Here is a 21,053-nt window from a genome sequence, read left to right as displayed (position 1 = left end):
TAAAAATGGGAAAATATGCTGTGGCCAGGACACCCAGGATGTGGCCTGGACCGCTGTTAAAGATGGTGGGTGTGTGACTTGTGAATCCAAATATCTCAGCAGAAATTCTACCACCTTGGACTGATGGGGACACAGAACGGTTGCAGTGAAGGAAGTTGCTGGGCTTCTGAGATTCTACGCATAGGAAACAAGCTGATAGAGGGATCTAGCTTTAAACGTGGGTTGACCTTAAAGAAAAGGGGGGAATGACTCTGAGGCAGGACCACTCCCTGGGTCCCAGAAGGCGAGGCTGGTTTCAGTGGCAGAGAGCTGGCCTACCAGGCAGGGATGAGGGAGCAGTACCCCCACCCGTACCCGCCGTGGGCTCGCTGTGGGCTCGGTGGACACAGCATTCAGCCACAGAGCACTTGGAAATCTCTTCAGCTAAATGTCCCAGTTCACTACTGGGCAGTTCTACTTTTCACAAAACAGAACTCAAGTCAGTCAGGTTCTTTCCCACTTTATTCCAAAAATCCCCTTTTCCCCCAATCTCTGGTAACATGGCACTCATTTTTTCCAACACCTTACCAAAAGTACCTTCACCATTCGTATTTCTGCTGAGTCCTCTCAAGGCAGCCTGGGCTTCTTCTCTCCAGCACCTCTAAACACTATCTTCTGCTGCTAAGTCCAAAGCCACATCCACATTTTTAGGCATCGGCTGTAGGAGCACCCTGTTTTCCAGTACAGAATCTTTATGCACTTGCTAGGGCCACTGGGACAAAGTGCTACAGAACACGTGTTTGCCTAAAGTCTCAGTTCTGGAGGAGGAAGTCTGAAATCAGGTGCCAGAGGGTTGTCTCCTTCTGGGGGTAGTGAGGGAAGAGTCTTCCAGGCTTCTCTTTGGCTTGTAGGTACCCATCTTCTCTCTGTCTCTTTACATCATTTTCTCTATTTTTTTTCCATCAAAATTTCTCCTTTTTATAAAGATACCAGTCATATTAGTTTAGGATCCACCTAATGATCTCATTTTTAACATGCTAATAGCTTTAAAATTGCTCTGTGAAAGGAGGGTCACATTGAGGTGTGGGGGTTAGGACTCTCACATGTCTGTTGGGGTGGCACAGTTAACCCATGAAAGGCAACAAGGGAATAGACAACTTGAACCACAAAACCGATGAGAGACGTGTATGGAACACTCCACCCAAATGCATGGGAGTTGACATTCTCTAGTGCACAAGGAATGTTCCGCAGCGTAGGTCAAATGCTGGGCCATGGAACAAGCCTCAGAATTTAATACTGAGGTTTTGTGAAAAGGAAACTGCAACCAGCTTGAAGGCAGAGGCCAAATCTGGAACATCTTGAACATCCAAATATAAGAGGTTATAACCCCAAGAATAAGATGAGAATCCATGTATCCATGTGGACATAAACAAATGTATAGACAAGTAGGGAAGAAGGGAAAACTTCCTTACAGTAGAATATAATTTAATAAATACCAAATGAAAAGCAAGAATCACTCATGAATGCTAGATTTAGGTGGATGAAAGTGTTTATGAGAGAATATTTCATTAGTCTCAGAAAGTCAGCCCACAAAATACTTATTAATTACAATTGGAAAAGTAACTTCACAAAAGAGAAATGTGGCATTCATCACCTTAATTAAACCATGAAAATTAATATTGCCATTATTGGTACAAACTAATTTATGAAACTTGGTATGATTCTCCGAGGATACAACATCACTTCTGTAGTGTTCCTGCCAAAATGCTTAACCTGAATCTAAATCACAAGTCATATCTACCAAACACGGTGAGGGCCCTTCAGCACTTCCCAAACCAGTGCTGAGGGCGCGAGACAAAGTCTGAAAGACCGCCCGGGTGCACTGGTGCTAAAGACTCACGAGATTGGATACCGAACCCAAGTCTGTTTCTGGCACATCAGGACATTTTTTGGAATTTGAGTAAGTTCTGTGTATTAGATAACAGTGCTGCATTTATGTTCATTCTTCAGTTTGATCATTTTCCTGTGATTAGACTATGGGATGACTGTGTTGGACTTAGGCACTGAAGTGTTCAGGAATTTGGAGGAATTACGTCTGCAACTCATGGTCCCACCTTACGAGAAAAATAAGTTATTCTATGAAGAAAGCAGACTTGGTAAGATGTTAACATTTGGCAAGTACAGATAAAATAGTGTTTAGGGATTCTTTAGTACTCTGTAACTTTTGTAATTCTGTACTTTTTTTTCTTTTCAGTAGTATGAAATAATTTCTAAATAAAAAGTGAATTTAACGAGGTCATTGGATGTCACAGGCATAATAAACTACCTATGAATACACCTGATACAATGTTGAATTTAAAATGAGATCCGGGAATAAATCTTTTAAAAACCTACATAAACCAAGAATCTATGACGAAAATGACAAAATGCTAATAAAGTTCATAAAAGAACTGAAAAGATAATTGAAATATATATTGGTGGAGTAACCACTTGTCTTTCTTTTTTCATCTACTTTTAGGTTTGTATTCCTGCTCTTTTAAAATTCTAACCGTTTAATCACATCTCCCAAAAGCTTATTCACGCAACTCGCTCGAGTGCCGGCGGTTATTCCCAGTAAGCCGGGACGCCCAACCGCTAAGTCTTCTGGGAAGTGTAGTCCGACGGCGCCTTGCTCTCGCGCACGCGCACTCGCGTGGTCACCGACGCTTGCGGGTTGAGCCGCGTCTCTTTGTCCTTCGCAGCCGCGCAGAGGCGAGTGCGGACGGGGCCTCGTACTCTGCTGCCGCTGGGAATAATCGCGGAGGCGCCCGAGTCGCGCCGAGGCCGGAGGGCCGGGGCGCTGTGCTGGCCGGGGGGCGGGGCGGCTGCCGCATCACGTGGTTCCGGATCGTGCGCGTCCGAGGTCGGAGGCTGGGTTGTGGGTGGGTGTCGGCGTCGTTTCGGATTCCGGCCTGGGTTTCTAGGGAGGGCCGTCGGCCGGGGTGCGCGGGGTTCCGGCCCGGACTGCAGGGGTCGCTGGGCTGCAGGCTGCGAAGCCGGTAGGCGTCGCGCTGAGGCCGGTGCCCGCGGTGGGGTGTGGCGGGCGCCGACGGACCTGGCCAGAGCGCGAGGGAGGAGTCCGGGCCCGGGCCCCAGCCTTTCGGAGCGGTTGGGGACCCTGAGGCATCCTGACGGTGCTCCGCGCGCGGCGAGTCGGTCGGGAGGAGCCGGCGCGCCGCCTCTGGGTGGCCCACTGCCTTTCTCCTGCCGCTTCGTTCCCTCGGCCCCCTGGGTTCTTACTTCTTTGGGACGTTGTCTTTCAGGTCGGTTTTTAAAAGGAGCGCCTCCCGCCCGTGGCATCCGTGGATGTGCTCGGCTGTGAGCCCCGGCCTGGTCCCGTGGACAGGCTGGGACCCTATGGCCGCACCCGGGGAGCCGATTGCGTGAGTGTCTGCGGCGCCGGTGTAGGTGGCCGGGGGGACGGTTGCCGGGCCTGATGACTCCTCCAACTCAATTGCACTCATCCTGCTGTACGTTTTTCAGTGGAGGTTTTTAAAGGGTTTCTCCCCGATAGATAGATAGATAGATAGATAGATAGACAGATAGATAAAACCCTGCCCCCCCCCCCCCCCCCCCCCCCCGCTCCCGGCTCCGCCAGCCACTTGGAGGGGGGAGGTCTGACGGCAGCTGTTGTGGACCGGACATCCCTGCCTTGAGCCCCTTCTCTCCACTCGCGTTTTCCGGGTTGAACAATTTTCATATGAAAATGAGGGAGTGAGAAGAAAGGAACTTTCCCCCCAGCTTCGATGCTTTTTGCTCTCATTAAAACATACTTTTTATTTTAATTATTATGTTTTTTACTTTGTTTCAACCATGTACTGCTAGACTGAAACTGCTCTGCTTGCCCCTTGTTTCCTTGGTTTAAGGACTAACGTTAAAAATTTTTTTTTTTAGCCCTGACTGGTGTGGCTCCTTGGGGTCACTGGTTGGATTCCCCATCGGGCACAGGCCAGAGTCGCCAGCCAGGTCCCTGGTTTGGGGCGTGGGAGGCAACCCGTCAATGTCTCCCTCTTTTTCACCCTCCCTTCTCCTCTTTCTAAGTAAATAAAATCTTTTAAGAAAGATGTATACTTTTATACTTTTTTCCATTAAAAATTTAAAATATGTTCACTGTACTTAATTTGGAGAGTCTTGGTAAACAAATGCAAATCTTTGTCCCATTAACAAGAGAGTCACTGCTAGCGTTTTGGTCCGTTTCTTTTAGTAAGTGTGTATGTGTCTTCAGTACGTCTTATTTATATTTACTTTTCAAAAACAAAATTGAGAATGTGCTGCATGTGCTGCTTAAAGCTATTACAGTATAACGTGAATATCTTTTTGTGACTTGGAATATTTTTTCCCAATTGGGGAGTTTTAAGTTTACCAGAGGAGTTTTTCAGTTGGCCTGTAAGAGCAAGAGTTTTCTCTTCCTCTTGTTTTTATGCTCAGCCTGCTGCCGCCTTTCCTGCACAGGGGACTGTATCGCTCCTGCACTGGGAATGGAAACAGGGTCTTCCCCCCCTGCAGTGCTGCCGAGAGTCTGCAGTCACTGGCTCTGGGGTGGACAGCGTGGGGCTAGTGGCCCAGATCTGCCACTTCCTGGGGCATCATTGATGTTGGGCAAGTTCCTGAACCTGTATCCTGAATGCTTTAAAAAAGACAATATGGTGTGTAGGACATTGACACTTAAGTATAAATGTTACTTTTTATTCTTTTTCTGCTCTCTGAAATTCTTTCAGAACTTGATGCTGAGTGGCACTACAGGATGAAGAGGGAGGTAGCTTCCTTCTGAAGATAAATGTGAGAGCTGTGACCCAGAGCTGCAGTGTTCTGCAGGAAATGGCCAAGGTAAAAAAAAGCACCCATGAAGAGCTTAAGTCTCCACTGATGAGGGGATATGTGACAGCCAAATATAAGAGTTCATAGTTTGGGGTGGGGAGCCCTGGCTGATGTGGCTCAGTGGATTGAGCACCAGCCTGCAAAATGAAAGCCAGTTTGATTCTCTGTTGGGGCACAGGCCTGGGTTGTGGGCCAGGTCCCCAGCTGGAGGTGTGTGAGAGGCAGCCATCGGTGTTTCTCTCCCTCTTTCTTCTTCCCTTCCCCTCTCTCTGAAAAGAAATAAATAAAACCTTTAGAACAAAAAAGTTTAGGGATGGGACTTGTCCTGCAAGGGCCAACTTTCAAAAACATTTTTTAAATTAAAATCAGTGCAAGTCTTCATTGTTGAATAGTCTCTGACAAAATTACAAAGGAAACTCAAAAATAACGTTCTGGATTGGGCTGTGTGCTTGAGGAAATGGTTTCACTGATAAACATAGTTTTATTCATTAAAATGCTAGAATTTTTTTAAAGGATTTTATTATTTTTACAGAGGGGAAGGGAAGGAAAAAGAGAAACATCAGTGTGTGGTTCCCTCTCATGCAGCCCGCACTGGGGACCCTGCCACAACCCAGGCATATGCCCTGACTGGGAATCAAATTGGCGACCCTTTGGTTTGCAGGCTGGCGCTTAATCCACTGAGCAGCACCAGCCAGGGAAAAATGCTAGAATTTTTATTACGTGAAATGAGGTAAAGTGGAAGCATAATTCAAAGGAAATGACATATTTGTTAGGGTATGTTTTCCTGGCTTGGGTATGTGTGTCCTTTATGATTGATACTTTTTTAACCATATACAGGTTTTTGCATTTTTAATGTTTAATGTTTAAATGCTCAATTTAATGTTTAAATTGAGTTTTTGGAGAAAAAAACTCGATTGCTTTTATATTTGTATCATGTTTGGAAAATTTTCCCCCAGTTACCTAAGTATTCAACTGTTTTTTCTTCGGGCAGTATTGTGGTTTGCATGATTGACCTGGAGGTAGTGTGTTGTAATGGAAGAGACACAGAACTAGCTTTACTTTCTTTCAGATGTTACCACTTCCGCTCATGAAGTAATCCATTTACTCTTGGCTTTGTAATGCTAGTTGCATCCTAAATTCTTACATATTTGAAACATAATGCTTTATTCATCTGTATATCTTTTTTTCAGTGTTGAATGCTTTTCTGACTATTAGAATTTTATGAAGTTGGTTAACATCACATGGACCTGTTTATACTCATTAATTTGTATCTCCATAAGGTTCCACGCTGCTCCTCAGCCTTTCTGCTTGTCAAAGGAAAACTTTTTGAGGTTATGATCTGAGTTAATAAAGATATAAATCATTTTTGACTAAATTATCTGTAGTATAATATGAAGTCTTTCTACCCCAGAAGACCAAATTGTGCATGTATGAAGTCTGTTTTTATAGTCCCCATTGGTGTTTTTAGTTTGTTTCATGTAGATCTTATATATTTCTTGTCAAGTATATTGCTACATATTTTATGTATTTTTTCTATTATGAGCATATTTTATTTTCTACATTTTCATTGTTTTATATAAGAAAGCTGTTGATACTATAGAACTATGTTTATTAATCTGGTAAGATGGTCTTTCTATAGTGGGAAAAAGACAAAAACAATTTTATTTGTTTTTACAGAGATGGGAAGGGAAGGAGCAAGAGAGGGAGAGAAACATCAGTGTGTGTTGCCTCTCCTGCATGCCGCACTGGGGATCCTGCCTGCAACTCAGGCATATGCCCTGACTGGGAATCCAGCCAGCGACCCTTTGGTTCACAGGCAGATGCTCAATCCACTGAGCCACACAAGTCAGGGTGACAAAAACAATTTTTAAATGTACCATGTATTTATTATTTTTGTTTAAAATGTACAGATATTTTGCACTGTCTCCTAAGAGTGGTTGTCTGTGGTATGGTTATATCATAGGTAATAATTACTTCTTATTTAGTTAATACACATTTCAAAATTTCACTGTCATATTTTCCTTTTGTAGTAATAATTATGGCTAACTGTTCAGTGCTGATGTGTGCCAGCTCCTGTCCAAAGATGCATATAGTTTCATAATTGAAGGTGTGGAGGAATAACTTCTGGTGTAGCTGTGAGAAACCTCCGTATACGTTTCTGAGTGGGCGCCAAAGTTTGAATCACAGAGAGGCAGGAAAGGGAGGAGCTTGGTTTTCTTTTCTGAGTGCTGCTCCGTAGTGTGGTGTAGCGGTGAGCAGCTTTTCTCCAGGTGTGTTTTTATGGAAATAAGGTGACTGAAATAAGCTAATTCTAAGGTATACAGGTGGACGTGTGAATCAACACACCCAGTGACGTTGGGATTTTGGTACTTAATGCCCTCAACAGAGCAAGAGGACATGACATTCCAGATGTACTGCTTCATAGCTGTGCAGTCCTGGGCACAGTTTCACTCCAGGTCTTAGTTTTCCCATAAAATGAAGATTTTGCTAAGTGCCTTACTGAGTCATCTGTGAGGGTAAATTATAAAGTGCTTAGTGTTGTGCCTTATGCGTAGAAAAGACACAGATGTCAGCTGTGGTTACTACAAAGAACTAGGCACTTTCCTTTTAGTATCTCAGGTATTCCTCAGGATCCCACTGAGCCAGCCAGAGGTCCACGCTCCACCATTTTAGCAAGTAAAGACATGGGGACTTGGAAGACAAGAAAGCAGCATTATATGGGATATGGAGTGTCATTACATAATGGTAAAGGAATCATCCCCCAGAAATATATAAACTCTACACATCGAACAGCATAGCCTCAAGCACATAATGCAGACATCAGTGGACTCACAAGGAAAAACTCACCAGTCTGTAATCATATCGGGAGAGCTAGCACATGACCTTCAGAAGCTGGTAGAACTGGCAGACATAGGTTATGGAAGGTTAGAGGTTGACAATTACAGTAGGAAACTAAAGTTCATAAAAGTGGAGTTTGGCTCTGACCAGAGTGGCTTGGTTGGGTGTCATCCTGCAAACAGAAAGGTCACTGGTTCAGTTGTTGCTCAAGGCACGTGCCTGGGTTTCAGGTTCGACCCCTGGTCAGGGTGCAACTAGAGGTGATTGATGTTTACCTCTCTCCCTCCCTTCCCCCCTCTGTAAGAATAATAATAATAAATAAATGTTTTTAAATTAAGTTTGTTTTTACCCAAAGTCACATAGACAGTAAAGGGAAAAGTTTTATTGAAACACCTACTTGTTTTTATGTGTTTATTGTGTATTTTTTTGGTGCACTGTTCCTAAAAGCATTGCGGTACTGGTGCAGAGTGGACAGAGCAAGCTCCTACTCCATCTCCCTGCTCCAAAAATCCATTTAACATATTTTTCCTCAAAGGACGAATCAGATACTAGATTGTTAAGAACATGCTATGCTTGATCTTAGCCAAAAGGCCGAGAAGCAGTCTAGTCTGTTTTAATGCAGGTCACATAAGCTTCCCAGAATTCCCTCTGTTGAAGATGGAGTGTCTTCACTGCACCTTCTGAAGTGACTTAGACTTCATGCCCACAGTGAACACCGAATGGACCTCAGACTGACTTTATTACTGTCATTTTTTCATCTGTTTGCAGAAAGACTTCTGCTGCTTTTCTACACCGTGTTCCATTCCTACCCCGTAGCCCTGTTTCAGTTATGCAGAAGACACTCAGACTTTAGCAGGTCATGAATTCCCAGTTCTTAGCAAAGGAAGATCATAGGTGCAGTGTAAATATACCAGTTGAATTGTGTTGGTCCCTAAGTCTGCAGATCCTGCTTCCCCACAGTGAGCCTGCTCTTGCAAGATAAGAAAGGAGTTCCTGGAGCCAGGAATCCATCCTCAGTGGGAAAGACCTAGACAGGACCCCACACCAGAGCTCCGCGGCGCAAGCAGAGGAAACTCAAAGGTCTCAGGCTTGCTATCATTTTACTCAGAGAACAGAAAATGACCATGTTGCAGGTGAGCTCGTTGTTTATTCCTCATTGTTTTTCCAGGGGTTAGAAGTGTGTGAGCCTCCCAGTGAAATAGAAGAAAATAATTGAGGAATTGGAAGCCCTGGCCCTGTGGCTTGGTTGGAGCATCGTCCTGTAGTATAAAGGTTGTAGTTTGATTCCTGGTCGGGGCACATGCCTAGGGTGCATATCCTTCCCCAGGCAGGCTGTATCTGCTTGCGTGAGGATAAAAAAAAGAGACAGAAATCAGGAGAAAATAGCCTCAGAGGAGGAGATTCAGAGTGGGACAGACTTGGGGCATTAACACCCTAACTGGGTCCTGAAACATTCTCAAGGCTTCAGTTTTTATAAACCATAATTACTGAGTATATTCATATTGATAGTTACTGAGTATGAGCTGCAATCTTGGTTCTCAAAATTTTGGCAGTCATAATAAATACGAACATTTATGTGAGTTATGGTATGCAAATTGATTCTTCATATAAAGTAAATATTCCTAGGTCATGCTTGATGAAGTCTTTGAATAAATGATATAGTGGGTAATGAATGTCCTGAAGAGGAACATTGTAATAAATACACAGATCTTACGGCCATTTGTTTTAGTTTTACACAGTGTGAGTGACCCAAAGCAAAAATGACAAAGCAGGACTTAGTGACCGTAATTACATATTTACTTTCTGTTGTGAAGCAGAATACATGCAGGAAAGTACATAAAAGGTGAAAGAACCACTTAATGAATTTTCAGCCGAATACGATTATAGTTCATGACGTCCCCTCCTGACAAAGGACACCCGTAGGTGCCCTCTCCGGTCACAACTTCCTTCCTCCCGACAGGCAGCCAGGACCCCCCCAGCTTACCACCGTTTTCTTGCTTTCCCTTCACCTTTACCTCGAAGTTCCCACCTTGAGCACTGCAGGTGGGCTTTGTGTGCTGCCGCACAGACCTGCGGCTTGCTCTCAGCCCGCCTGCCGCAGGGGCTTCCAAACCGTGTAGCGCCGGCTGCTGAGTCGGGCGCAGACCTCTCTCTCCTGAGATGGTCCGCTAAGAAAACGTCAGCATCTGCACAACAGTGGCCATCCAGTGCGAACGTATCAGAGTTACACCTTTTTTTTTTTTTAATTCCATTTGGAACCAGGACGAAGTTGAAATTTTTTGTAAAGATTTTATTTATTTATTTTTAGATAGCTCAGGCAGGGCTCAGCGACACCTTTTTTAGTAAAAAAATTCCACGGAAATTCTGAGTTTCCCAAGACTTTTTAAAACAAATGTGAATTGTTTTTCAATTTTTAGTGTGTTGATTTTCTCTTTTTTCATCTCCTCCTTCCTTCAGAAATCAAGTCCTTTTTATAAATTTTAAACCTACTTTTTTTTTAACTTTGTTAGATTTCCTGTGTTTGCAGTTCCTGTCATGCACATGCTTCCCTTTGCGGATACACTCAATGTGCACCTGTGGAGGTGATTAGATATTTTTTCTTACTCTGTTTAGGTAGTGAGTATCCTTGACTTATTTTTTTTTGAGGATTTTATTTATTTTTAGACAGAGGGGGAGGAAGGGAGAAAGAGAGGGAAACATCAGTGTGTGGTTGCCTCTCGAGTGCCGCCTACTGGGGACCTGGCCCGCAGCCCAGGCATGGGCCCTGACTGGGAATCAAACTGGTGACCCTTTGGTTCAAAGGCCACTGAGTCACACCAGCCACAGCTGACTTATTTTTTATTTATGATAAACTAATCTAGTCTGAATATTTTTTCTTTGTATGTTGCTCACTATAATTTAGTAGCATGTTTAGGATTTTCACATCAATGTTCATGTGAATGGTCTTTGCTTTTCTTTTCTTACCAAGGTTATGCTGGTATCAACAAGTTTAGGATTGTGTTTTTGCTTTTATGTTCCATAACAGTTTGGTAAAATTGAAAATAATTCTGTATTAAATGTTTACAGAATTAACTGCTAAGCCCTTTTTATTTTTGTCAGAAGATATTAACACAGGGAACCAATAATTTCCACATGTGCAATGCATATGTTATAAAATCATTAATTGGTAAATAAATGAGTCATTCAAAGAATAGGACAAAACCATAGATTTTAATGTAACAATACAAGGAGTTCATTGTTGTGCACAAAGTTCTCTGATGTACACAAAGCTGTACATAAACGAAAGGACAGAAGAAGCTGTAGCAGCTTTTGTCCCACAGTGCGATACAACAGTAAGGGCAGTCTCAGACTTGCTGTGGTCAGAGCAGTGTGTTAAAGCTCTGGTCTGGCTTTTCTACATCACGGAGGGATAACTGCCTCAGGTTCAGCAGGATTGTGCTTTTACAGGAGCCGTTCTCATTTGAAGATTTGTCTGTGGACTTCACCCAGAAGGAATGGCAACTGCTGGACCCCTCTCAGAAGGACTTATACAAGGATGTCATGCTGGAGAACTATAGCAGCCTGGTGGCACTGGGTAAGAAAAGCTTCCCAGAGGACCTCACTGTGCCCAATACCTTGTTGTTATTTTTTTGTTTGTTTTTTAGTTGCTGAGAGCTTGTGGGGCTCTGAAGTTGGTAATGAGTTTGGGCCTAAAGATAGGAGATCAAAGATTCTTAAAACTGTGACGGGAGGTGAAGTAGCTGGATCTCACCTTCCCTTAATGAAGTTGTAGTGTCCTTATGCAGCCTCTGAAACTCAGTGGTAGTCCCGGTGGTGGAAACACCCTGTGCGGACAGACACCTTCCTGTGCTCCCTGTGCTGTTCCCGTCCTGACTTGGTTAGTTGTTAGGGCAACCCTTTGTAAAAGGTACGACTTTACAAAGGTAAAGAAAGCTTCCCTCTGCTTTCTGATGAGGAAATTGAAGCTAAGAAAGGTTATGTACCTTTCCCGAGGACTGATGGAGTAAATGGAAGAGTCAGGATTTGAACCCAGGCAGGCTGGCTCTAGAGCTTGGGAAGTGTTTAATGGCTTTGAACGTGAATTATAAGTCAGTTTCTTAGACTTTGTCAGCTATCAGGGACACCATTACTATTTCTCTGAGAATTATTCACTCTGACAATTAGTAACCATCTGTTGATTCACAGATGATGAGCTTAACTGGGTCAGTTCTGACCCAAACCATGCCCATTGCTCAGGCCCTAAAGTCCAAGCATTCAGGGCCAAGGGCTTTGTGATTTCCCTCGAACAGGGTATGAATTTATGAAACCTGATGTCATCTTCAAGTTGGAACAAGGAGAAGAGCCTTGGATAGGAGATGGAGAGGTTCCAAGTTCAGAGTCTCCAGGTGAGTGTGTACAGACCAGGTAGGTGGGAGAAGGTAGCAGTGTAGTCCCAGCTGCTCAGAGGGTTGGCATCCTTCACATGTGCTGTGGGGTGCTCCTTTCCACTTCTCTCAGCCTTCGACATGTGCTACTCAGAAACTCACATTTACTGTGGCTTCTTTGCTTGAAGCTTAAAGTGAAATGTTTCCAGTGTGTCTGGGCTGCGATGATCCTCCACATTTGTCACATCTTGGGCTTTGTCCTCTTGTTTGGTTTTCTGCCTCTGAAATATTTACTCTCCTGCCTTCCCTTGCCCTCTGGTCAAAGACACCTTTGCTTGCACATTTCAACATTTTTATCTTTTTCCTCGTTTTGGGTGTGTTCGATGCCCTGAGCAATACGCTGTGAAAGCCCACTCTGTTCCATCTTATGATAGGGAATGGGGTCAGCATTCCTCCTAAATGTGGTGTTCTTGTCCTCCCTTTTGAATCAGGTTCTGCTGTGCTTGTTCTATAGGCTAGATGCCGTGGAGTACATTGAGTGATCTCTTTCTACCATTCTTTCTATTATTTATGTTTTTTTCCCCTTCAGACATATATTTTTAAAGCATTCCCTCCTCAACTCCTACTTAAAACTAGACCCATCCTGTCTCATTCCTGAAGTTCCCAAATTGCTAGAGTGAGTCAGATTTTAATCTTTCGTAAGTTCAGTGATGCCACCATTTCAGTTCCTAGAGTATGCAGCACTACTTAGATCAGTTAAACCTTCCTGCTCATTATCTGCTATTTGACATCAACCAATTTCGGGTTCCCTCCAAAGCAGACTGTGAGATAACTGTCGGAGGGCAAGACTTTACTGGGCATGTGATTCATACGGTGCAGTGGGAGAAAGTGACGGGTGAGCCATGGGCACTTGGTGCTGCTGGGGGCCCTCTGTGGAACCCTCCCGCTGCCATCTCTGATTGAGCATTGCTCTGGAACGTTGACTTCGTAGTGTCCAGCATCCCTGCCTGGGAACCAGGCATGCCCTTGCAGCCCAGGAAAGTTCTCCGGTGGAGAGATGCGGGTGCCTGGGGTAAGCGCCACCATCCACCCGAGCCGCAGGTGTCCCCTGGGTGTAGATGAGGCAGCAAGAGCACCTGCTACAGCATGTCATCTCTTCAGTGACCTCCGTGGTGTTTGCCTGTTTCCCCCTTCACAGTCACAGTCAGCTCCATTTAAACATTTCTCAGAGTTTTCAGTTGTGATATTTATTCTTTTCTGCATCTGAACTTTTGTGTTATGCTTTCTATATTTAAGACCTCTTGATCCTTTCTGCACAGACTCCGTTTTCAGTGCTTTCATGTTCAGGAAATGTTTCTAGACTCCAGCCCCCCAAAATGGAGCTCCAGCCTCCATTTTTCTCATTGTTTTCTGATTTCCTTTGCTAGACTTGATCATATTGTATATAATAGTTTTTAGTTGGTTGGTTCCTGAACTTTGTTTGCACACTTAGACACAAAAGCATATAACTTAATATCTTTCATTATGGAACACATTATACTCATTCAATAAATGTGTCTTCATAAGCCCATTGTTTTAATATAGATGTTTTTAACCAGGTGTGCATCAGATTACCTGAGGATATTTTTTCCCAATGATGAGCATAATGGATCAGTTACCAGAGGCTGGTTCAGTAGGGTTGTGTGCATGTGCGTGCATGCATGTGTGTGTGTGTGTTAAGATTGTTAAAATTTATTTTTAGCCTTGGCTGATGTGGCTCAGTGGGACTGAGTGCCGGTTTGTGAACTGAAGGGGTCACTGCCTCGATTCCCAGTCAGGGCACCTGCCTGGGTTGTGGGCTGGGCATGTGAGAGGCAACTACATATTGATGTTTCTCTCCTTCTCTTTCTCCCTCCCTTCTCTTCTCTCTAGAAATAAATAAATGAAAAAATTTTTAATTTATTTTAATTATTTTTATTTTTTATTTCTTTAATAAACATTTTTTATTGTTACTTAAATAAATGAAAATTTTAAAAATGAAATAACATTTATTTTTAGAGAGAGGGGAAAGGAGGGACAGAGGGAGAGAAACAGTGATGTGCAAGAGAAATATTGATCAGTTGCCTCTTGCACGCCCTCAGCTGGTGACCTGGCCTGCAGTGCAGGCATGTACCCTAACAGGGAGCGGAATGGGGACCTTTCGGCCTGCAGGACAATGCCCAAGCCACTGAGGCACCAGTCAGGGGCCACATACGGTTTTTAAGTTGGGTGTTCTGGGACTGGAATTTGTAATTTGAGAACCCACTAGTGACTTCTGTGTACCACATTATTTGAGACCCAGTGCTTTAATAATGACTTTCAAAGTGATAAAAAGTAAGAAACATAGAAAATACCTCCCAGTAGCTTAGAACTTATTTAAGAAGATGAAACATTCGCATCTACTATTTCAATTTTGCATTTAAATGTTTTTCTCTTACATCAGTGTTTCTTTCTCTCTCCCCTTCGTCTTTCTTTAAAATCAATAAATATATTTTAAGGTGTGGGTTAAAAAAATATATATATATATAATCTATTTATTAGGTTTTCTAATTGAATGTAAGTTTCGTGATGGCAAAGTCTTTTTCACTTGTGTGTCTTGTACATCACATACCGCCTGGAACACAGAGTGTGCACTCAGTAGGTGTTAAGTAAATTAATTCCTCAGAACATTGGATCAGTGCTTCTTCAAACGTTCTCTCTTTAGTCCTCATTGCTTCTCGTGTATCTCCACAATCTTCCCACTTTATAAACTTTAACAACAACCAAAGATAACTTAGTCTACGCTTTCCTGTTTACAACATTTCTCTTATTTTTGTTTTTAGTACCTCAAGTGTAGGTATTGTTATTGGAGCTTATGTCAGACTGGAAAACTAACCTTAAAAAGCATCTACCCCTTAAATAATATTTGTAGCTTTTTATTCAGTGCACCCATAGGAGAATTCACAGATTCATGTTTTTTTTTCTTTATAGAACAAGTCTTACAAGTAAATAGTCATATGATGTGGCACCAGGATAACCAAGAGAAGCTTAAAAATGTGAAACAAGATTATGAATGTGATACATTTGGAAAAAATTTCAATATGAACATAAACCTTGTTCCTTTAAGGAAGTCAAATGGTGAAGGTGATGTAGATGGATTAATTTTAAAACACAATTTAGACCTACTTCTTCCAAAAGTTGATTATAGAAAAACAGAACCAGGTGACTTAAATGTATTTGATAAATTGTTTCTCCATGGCAAGACTGAAGAAAATGATACTTGGTTAAAATACTATGAGTGTGATAAATACGACAAAATTATCTATAAGAAGTCACAGATTATTATATACCACAGAAATCGTTTAGGGGAGAAGCTTTATGAATGCAGTGAATGCAGGAAACGCTTCAGTAAGAGATCAAGTCTCATTAAACACCAGAGCAGACATGTACGAGAGTTAGCCTACGGCTGTGGTAAATGTGGCAAAACCTTTCCCCAGAAGTCACAGTTTGTCACACACCACAGAACTCATACAGGAGAGAAACCTTATAATTGTAGCCAGTGTGGGAAAGCCTTCTCTCAGAAGTCACAGCTCACATCCCATCAGAGGACACACACTGGAGAGAAACCATATGAATGTGGTGAATGTGGGAAAGCCTTCTCCCGGAAGTCACATCTTATATCACACTGGAGGACACATACAGGGGAAAAACCCTACGTATGCAGCGAATGTGGGAGAGCCTTTAGCGAAAAGTCAAATCTCATTAATCATCAGAGAATCCATACAGGAGAGAAACCCTTTGAGTGCAGAGAATGCAGGAAGGCTTTTAGCAGGAAGTCACAGCTTGTTACACATCACAGGACTCACACAGGAACCAAACCTTACGGATGTAGTGATTGTAGAAAAGCCTTCTTTGAGAAATCAGAGCTCATTAGACACCAGACAATTCACACTGGAGAGAAGCCTTATGAATGTGGCGAATGCCAGAAAGCCTTTAGAGAGAGGTCAAGTCTCATCAATCATCAGAGAACTCACACAGGAGAGAAACCTCATGGATGCATTCAGTGTGGGAAAGCCTTCTCCCAGAAGTCACATCTGATATCACATCAGATGACACACACCGGTGAGAAACCCTTTGTATGTAGCAAGTGTGGGCGGGCCTTCAGCAGGAAGTCTCAGCTTGTTAGACATCAGAGAACTCACACAGGAGAGAAACCCTATGGCTGCAGTGAGTGTGGGAAAGCTTTCAGTGAGAAATTAAGCCTCACTAATCATCAGAGAATTCACACAGGAGAAAAGCCCTATGTGTGCACTGAATGTGGGAAAGCCTTTTGTCAGAAGTCACATCTCATATCACATCAGCGGACACACACAGGAGAGAAACCCTATGAATGCACCGAATGTGGGAAAGCCTTTGGAGAGAAGTCAAGTCTTGCAACTCACCAGAGAACTCATACGGGAGAAAAACCCTATGAATGCCGGGACTGTGAAAAAGCCTTTTCCCAGAAATCCCAGCTCAATACTCACCAGAGAATCCACACAGGAGAGAAACCTTATGAATGCAGTCTTTGTAGGAAAGCTTTCTTTGAGAAATCAGAGCTAATTAGACATCACCGAACTCATACAGGAGAAAAACCTTATGAATGTGGTGAATGTAGAAAAGCCTTCAGGGAGAAATCAAGTCTCATCAATCATCAGAGAATACATACAGGAGAGAAACCCTTTCAGTGCAGTGAATGTGGCAAAGCCTTCTCCCGGAAATCACACCTGATACCACATCAGAGGACACATACAGGAGAGAGGCCCTATGGATGCAGTGAGTGTATGAAGGCGTTCTCCCAGAAGTCACAGCTTGTTAATCATCAGAGAATTCATACCGGAGAGAAACCTTATCAATGTAATGAATGTGGGAAAGCCTTCTCCCAAAAGTCACAGCTCATTAATCATCAGAGAACTCATACAGTAAAGAAATGATAGACATTGACTTAATATTAGTCTTTGAAAGAGACCTTAACTCATTGTACTTCAAAAAGTGCAGTTGGTAAGTCAGATAATAGATCACAGTATATGTCAGTGTTGTCTTGGGTAGGAACTCTAAATGAGGTTATGTAGGGAAAGCTTTCATCAGATTGACATGTTTATATATCAGAATTCATAGAGTGGAATGAGCCTATGAAATGCAGTTTATGTCCAAAAGCTTTCAAACTATAATTACACCTTATGCAGTAGAAAATTCACAGCAAAGAGGAATACCGAGAATATTAGAAAGCCTTCCAGTGTGCAGATCTCATTGGCTGTTAGAAATACTCCTACTAGGGGTAAATCCTAGTCCAGTGAGTGAAGGAACCCCCTTCGATGTGGCATTTGAGGTAATATTTTTATCAAGAAATGACAGCTCTTTGTACATTAAAAAAATGTCCCCAAGAATGAAATTTTATCAAGACACTAAATATGGGACAGTGTCTAGCAAGTAATCCAATGGTATTTTGGACAATTCACGTTGTGGGTAAACCTAACAATTTAAAGACATTGGAAATATGTGTCCTAGAAATAATGCTATAAAGGGAAGCCATGTAATTTTTGTACACAATTCTGCTCCATTCTAAATGGTTCACAGATCTTCACTCTGAAGTAAGGAATTTTAAATATATGTGATTAAACTGAATCATTGAAAAATCTAAATAAGGAATTTCTTATTGGTGTTTGTGGCTTACTTTCCTTTGTCACATAATGTGTGTTGTATTGTGAAAAAGCACATGGTAATGTAGTTGGGAGCATCAGGTGGACGTGTGTAGTGCCTCTGATGTCTGTTGAGACACATCACACACAACTTGTTTCCTATCATACTGATAATATAAAAATGGTAAGTAATGTAGCATGTCTTACTGTTAAATAAGAGCTTCAATGGGAACACCACATCTCAATTCCCTATGATCTGGCATATAAAAGGGGTGTATTGTTGTTACTTAATTTTATTGGCAAAATACTTAATTTTGTCTTCAGTAACAGAAGCCAACATTTTATATAAAGCCTTAGAATCTGAGACAGTTTATATAAAACCTGGTTAATGAGTATTAAAAGGCAGGAACCACAGAATTGCAGTAGTACTCATGACTGAGCAAAAGGAAGGAAGTGTGTGACTACATTACTCAGCATTCAAACAAAATGACAAGCTGTGCAAAACCTTTTTCTCATTTACTAGACGACTCCATGTATAACATATATGTAAAGTTCTTTTGTAACCCAAGTACAACTTGCATTTTTATTTACTATGATGAAATGTCATGGATTCTGTGTGCTGCCGTTTTTGGTATTATATAAAATATCTTTAAAATATTAGTGAAGAAATTACTTAAGAGATACTCTTCAGAAAATGTAAAGTATAAAGAACTATGTGATGAGAATTATATTTTTGATGTATTTGAGGAAGCCTATTTTACCTTCCAGGAAATTTCTTTAATTACTGAACAAATCTTAGAAAACAAGGTTTTCCCCATCACTTGAAAAACTTGTTTCGCCTTTATTGCATCATCCACATTGGAAACTTTCCATTTTAAATTTACCATTATATAAGTATGGTACTCTTTGAAAATGCATGAACCATTCCTTAGCTCAACTGAAATTTTTTAGTGATCGTTCTATAATGTTGCTTGATAAAGTCAGCAGTAATTTTTTAATGTGTGGGGGTGAAATTCAGGAAAGTCTACATTGTCCTTGCTTCCAATCTTGGAAAAATCAAGACTTTTCTCACACACAAGTTGTTTTGTTAGCATGGTGTATTGCATCTTTGATGTTATGAGTATTTTTTAACTTTCAATTTTACATCACTATTGAAAAATTGGGACTTTAAATGAGAGTAATTTTTTAAACCATTGCATCAGAATTTTCAATAGCCAGATGATCATTCCTTTCCATATGGTGATTTTAAGTGTTCTATTTCCCAAAATTTAATTCATACTCAAATTTGTGGACTTCTTTCTTTTCTCCCTAGTACCTGAAGGGGTAAAACAGACCATTGAAAGTGAACAAAGGGTTGCAGGGTGATGTTTTACTTTGTGGTTTTCCCGACGGGTCCCCACTCCTCCCATTTATTATGATTCTTCCCTTGTCCCAGAGATTCATTTATGAGGTCTTAGAATGAGCTCAGGAGTCTGTAGCTAAAACTTTCCAAGTTTTGTTTATTCTAATTCTAGATTTTATTAATCAGTACTTCCTTCACTAGATAATAGAACTTCAGCACTGGTCTATTGGATGAATACCTAGGGACAATGTTATTTTGGTAACAGACAGGTGTTACTCATAGTGAGGGCTGACGCTGGCAAAATATCTGATGCAGAATTCACAGAGAGCTATGGTTCTGAAATTTCACAGGAGGGCTCTGATCCTGAAATTAGAGATTTTTCGTTTTTTAAATTACCTTGGTAAATTACACACAAAAAAGTCTCTACCTTTCCCTTCATTGATTCCTACCAGAAAGCCTACTCAAGAAGAAAGGCAGTTTTAAACTTAGAGTTGATTTACTTCCAGTTTTGTGAAGCACAATGAACTTACGTCGATAGAATACGTAAGTGGACAAAATAGGAAGCATCGTCTTTTCTCTTACCACCCAGGTTCTTCCACTGACCTGGAGAGTTTTACTAAGGACCATTTCCATTGTATTCATTTTAGTAAATAACAGGCCTTTTGGAAGTCCAGTATGAATTTCGAGGTGTGTTTCAGGAATGCCTTCTGTTTAGCTTTTTATTGTGGGATGTTTTACTTGCTGACAAAATTATCTCATGGATCCATGTGTTCCTGATATTTGGGTTTCAAGAACATCACTTGTTAGAACCCTGAGATGAATCTGAACACCAGATTTAATATGAGGTATTAAAAAGAATGTAGATCAATAGTCATTTGATTTCCATACTTGAGACCACAGTCGTTTATTTTGTCATATATTCCAGAAATATATACCCAGTTTTTCAATTTCAGTGGGTTTCTTAGACTACAAATATGGTACTAACCTTTCAGATGTTCACTACTGGTATCTACTTGACTAATTGCTAAGTAACTCAACCATGGCCCTTTGCAGCTGTATGCATACTTTTTGCAACCTTGCCTTCATCCTTTTTTAGTCTATTTTCACACTCATACATAGTAGTTATTTTAGGATGCACTCACACTCCTGTGTTGAAATATTATGTGCTAATTGTGGACTTCAGAAAGTGTAATATGTTTATGGTATGTGAGGACTTTCATACAAATACATGCATCTCCATTTCTGAATACTTTTTCTCCTACACACTACTTTGTGGCCTCCTTGTACTTGCAGTTCCTTGAAATTTCTACATTCAGATGCTTTTTGCAAATCTGTCACTGAAATGCTCTTGTTTCTTGTTAATGCCTATCCAATCTATATGAACCTGTACCTGTATTTGTCACTGGATAATATAATCATTGCATGTTGTATCTTTTCCATGAGAAAGCTTCTGGAAAGCTGGGACTATCTTGTCTATATAATTTGAGCAATGAAGATTTACTATATAAATGTGAGTGCTTATCTGTAGCCATGTTTTCTACTACACGGAGAAGTGTAGTCTCCAATGAGAAGAAGGAAGCCCTTATAGAAGCAAAGCCATGGAACAGCCCTGAGTGAGTCCCAAAATCTGGTTCTTGTCTTGACGTGCATATTCATCTCCGCCCTTTTCATGCCTTCATCATTAGATTCTTCTATAAGATACTTCTAATAAATCCCCAAGTTTGCTTCAGCTGGTTCAGGTTGTGTTTGTTACTTACAACCCATATATTCCTAAGAAAGTCGAAAATTGGGTTCTCTGCAAGCAGATACTGAGGTGAAGTTTTGGGTGCAGGATGTTTATGGAGGATCAATGGCTGTGAAGTGATTGGAGAGTAAGTAGGAAGAAGTCAAAATGCAGTGTAGTTGTTGCAATCTTTGCCAAGCCAGTACAGAAGCTCTGAAACAAATACTCCTCATCAGAATGTCTCATCTTGGGCCAAAATTAGGTTTTACAGGCTT

The 21,053-nt window shown here is 41.6% G+C and overlaps 1 protein-coding gene and 1 pseudogene across 13 annotated transcripts; one reads left to right on the top strand and one right to left on the bottom strand.

Moving 5' to 3' along the window:
• The first annotated feature begins 2,682 nt into the window (after positions 1 to 2,682).
• Positions 2,683 to 18,378, top strand: ZNF84 (zinc finger protein 84). 13 transcript variants are annotated; one of them, XM_036013919.1, is made up of 8 exons: positions 2,877 to 3,017; positions 3,282 to 3,401; positions 4,737 to 4,845; positions 8,611 to 8,807; positions 11,122 to 11,248; positions 11,460 to 11,581; positions 11,964 to 12,059; positions 15,027 to 18,378. In XM_036013919.1, the coding sequence occupies exons 7-8, from the start codon at positions 11,975 to 11,977 to the stop codon at positions 17,006 to 17,008; spliced, it is 2,067 nt and encodes a 688-aa protein (XP_035869812.1). In that variant the 5' UTR covers positions 2,877 to 3,017; positions 3,282 to 3,401; positions 4,737 to 4,845; positions 8,611 to 8,807; positions 11,122 to 11,248; positions 11,460 to 11,581; positions 11,964 to 11,974; the 3' UTR covers positions 17,009 to 18,378. The 13 variants fall into 13 exon arrangements, with proteins under 13 accessions (XP_028359386.1, XP_035869804.1, XP_035869803.1 ...); XM_028503585.2 differs by lacking the exon at positions 11,460 to 11,581 and having other exon boundaries at positions 2,683 to 2,881; positions 8,635 to 8,807; XM_036013911.1 differs by lacking the exon at positions 11,460 to 11,581 and having other exon boundaries at positions 2,707 to 2,881.
• Positions 8,099 to 8,277, bottom strand: LOC114489744 (annotated as a pseudogene).
• Positions 18,379 to 21,053: the final 2,675 nt, after the last annotated feature.

The sequence above is a fragment of the Phyllostomus discolor genome, chromosome 13 (genome assembly GCF_004126475.2).
Source record: "Phyllostomus discolor isolate MPI-MPIP mPhyDis1 chromosome 13, mPhyDis1.pri.v3, whole genome shotgun sequence".
Classification (NCBI taxonomy): domain Eukaryota; kingdom Metazoa; phylum Chordata; class Mammalia; order Chiroptera; family Phyllostomidae; genus Phyllostomus; species Phyllostomus discolor.
Note: the sequence above shows the minus strand (reverse complement) of the source record. Positions and strands in the feature narration are given on the sequence as shown.

Excerpts from the sequence above, each read along its gene's own strand:
- ZNF84 (XM_028503585.2), top strand. Across the intron at positions 11,249-11,963 it reads TAGCAGCCTGGTGGCACTGG|GGTATGAATTTATGAAACCT; the intron begins GTAAGAAAAGCT and ends TCCCTCGAACAG. Across the intron at positions 12,060-15,026 it reads TCCAAGTTCAGAGTCTCCAG|AACAAGTCTTACAAGTAAAT; the intron begins GTGAGTGTGTAC and ends TTTTCTTTATAG.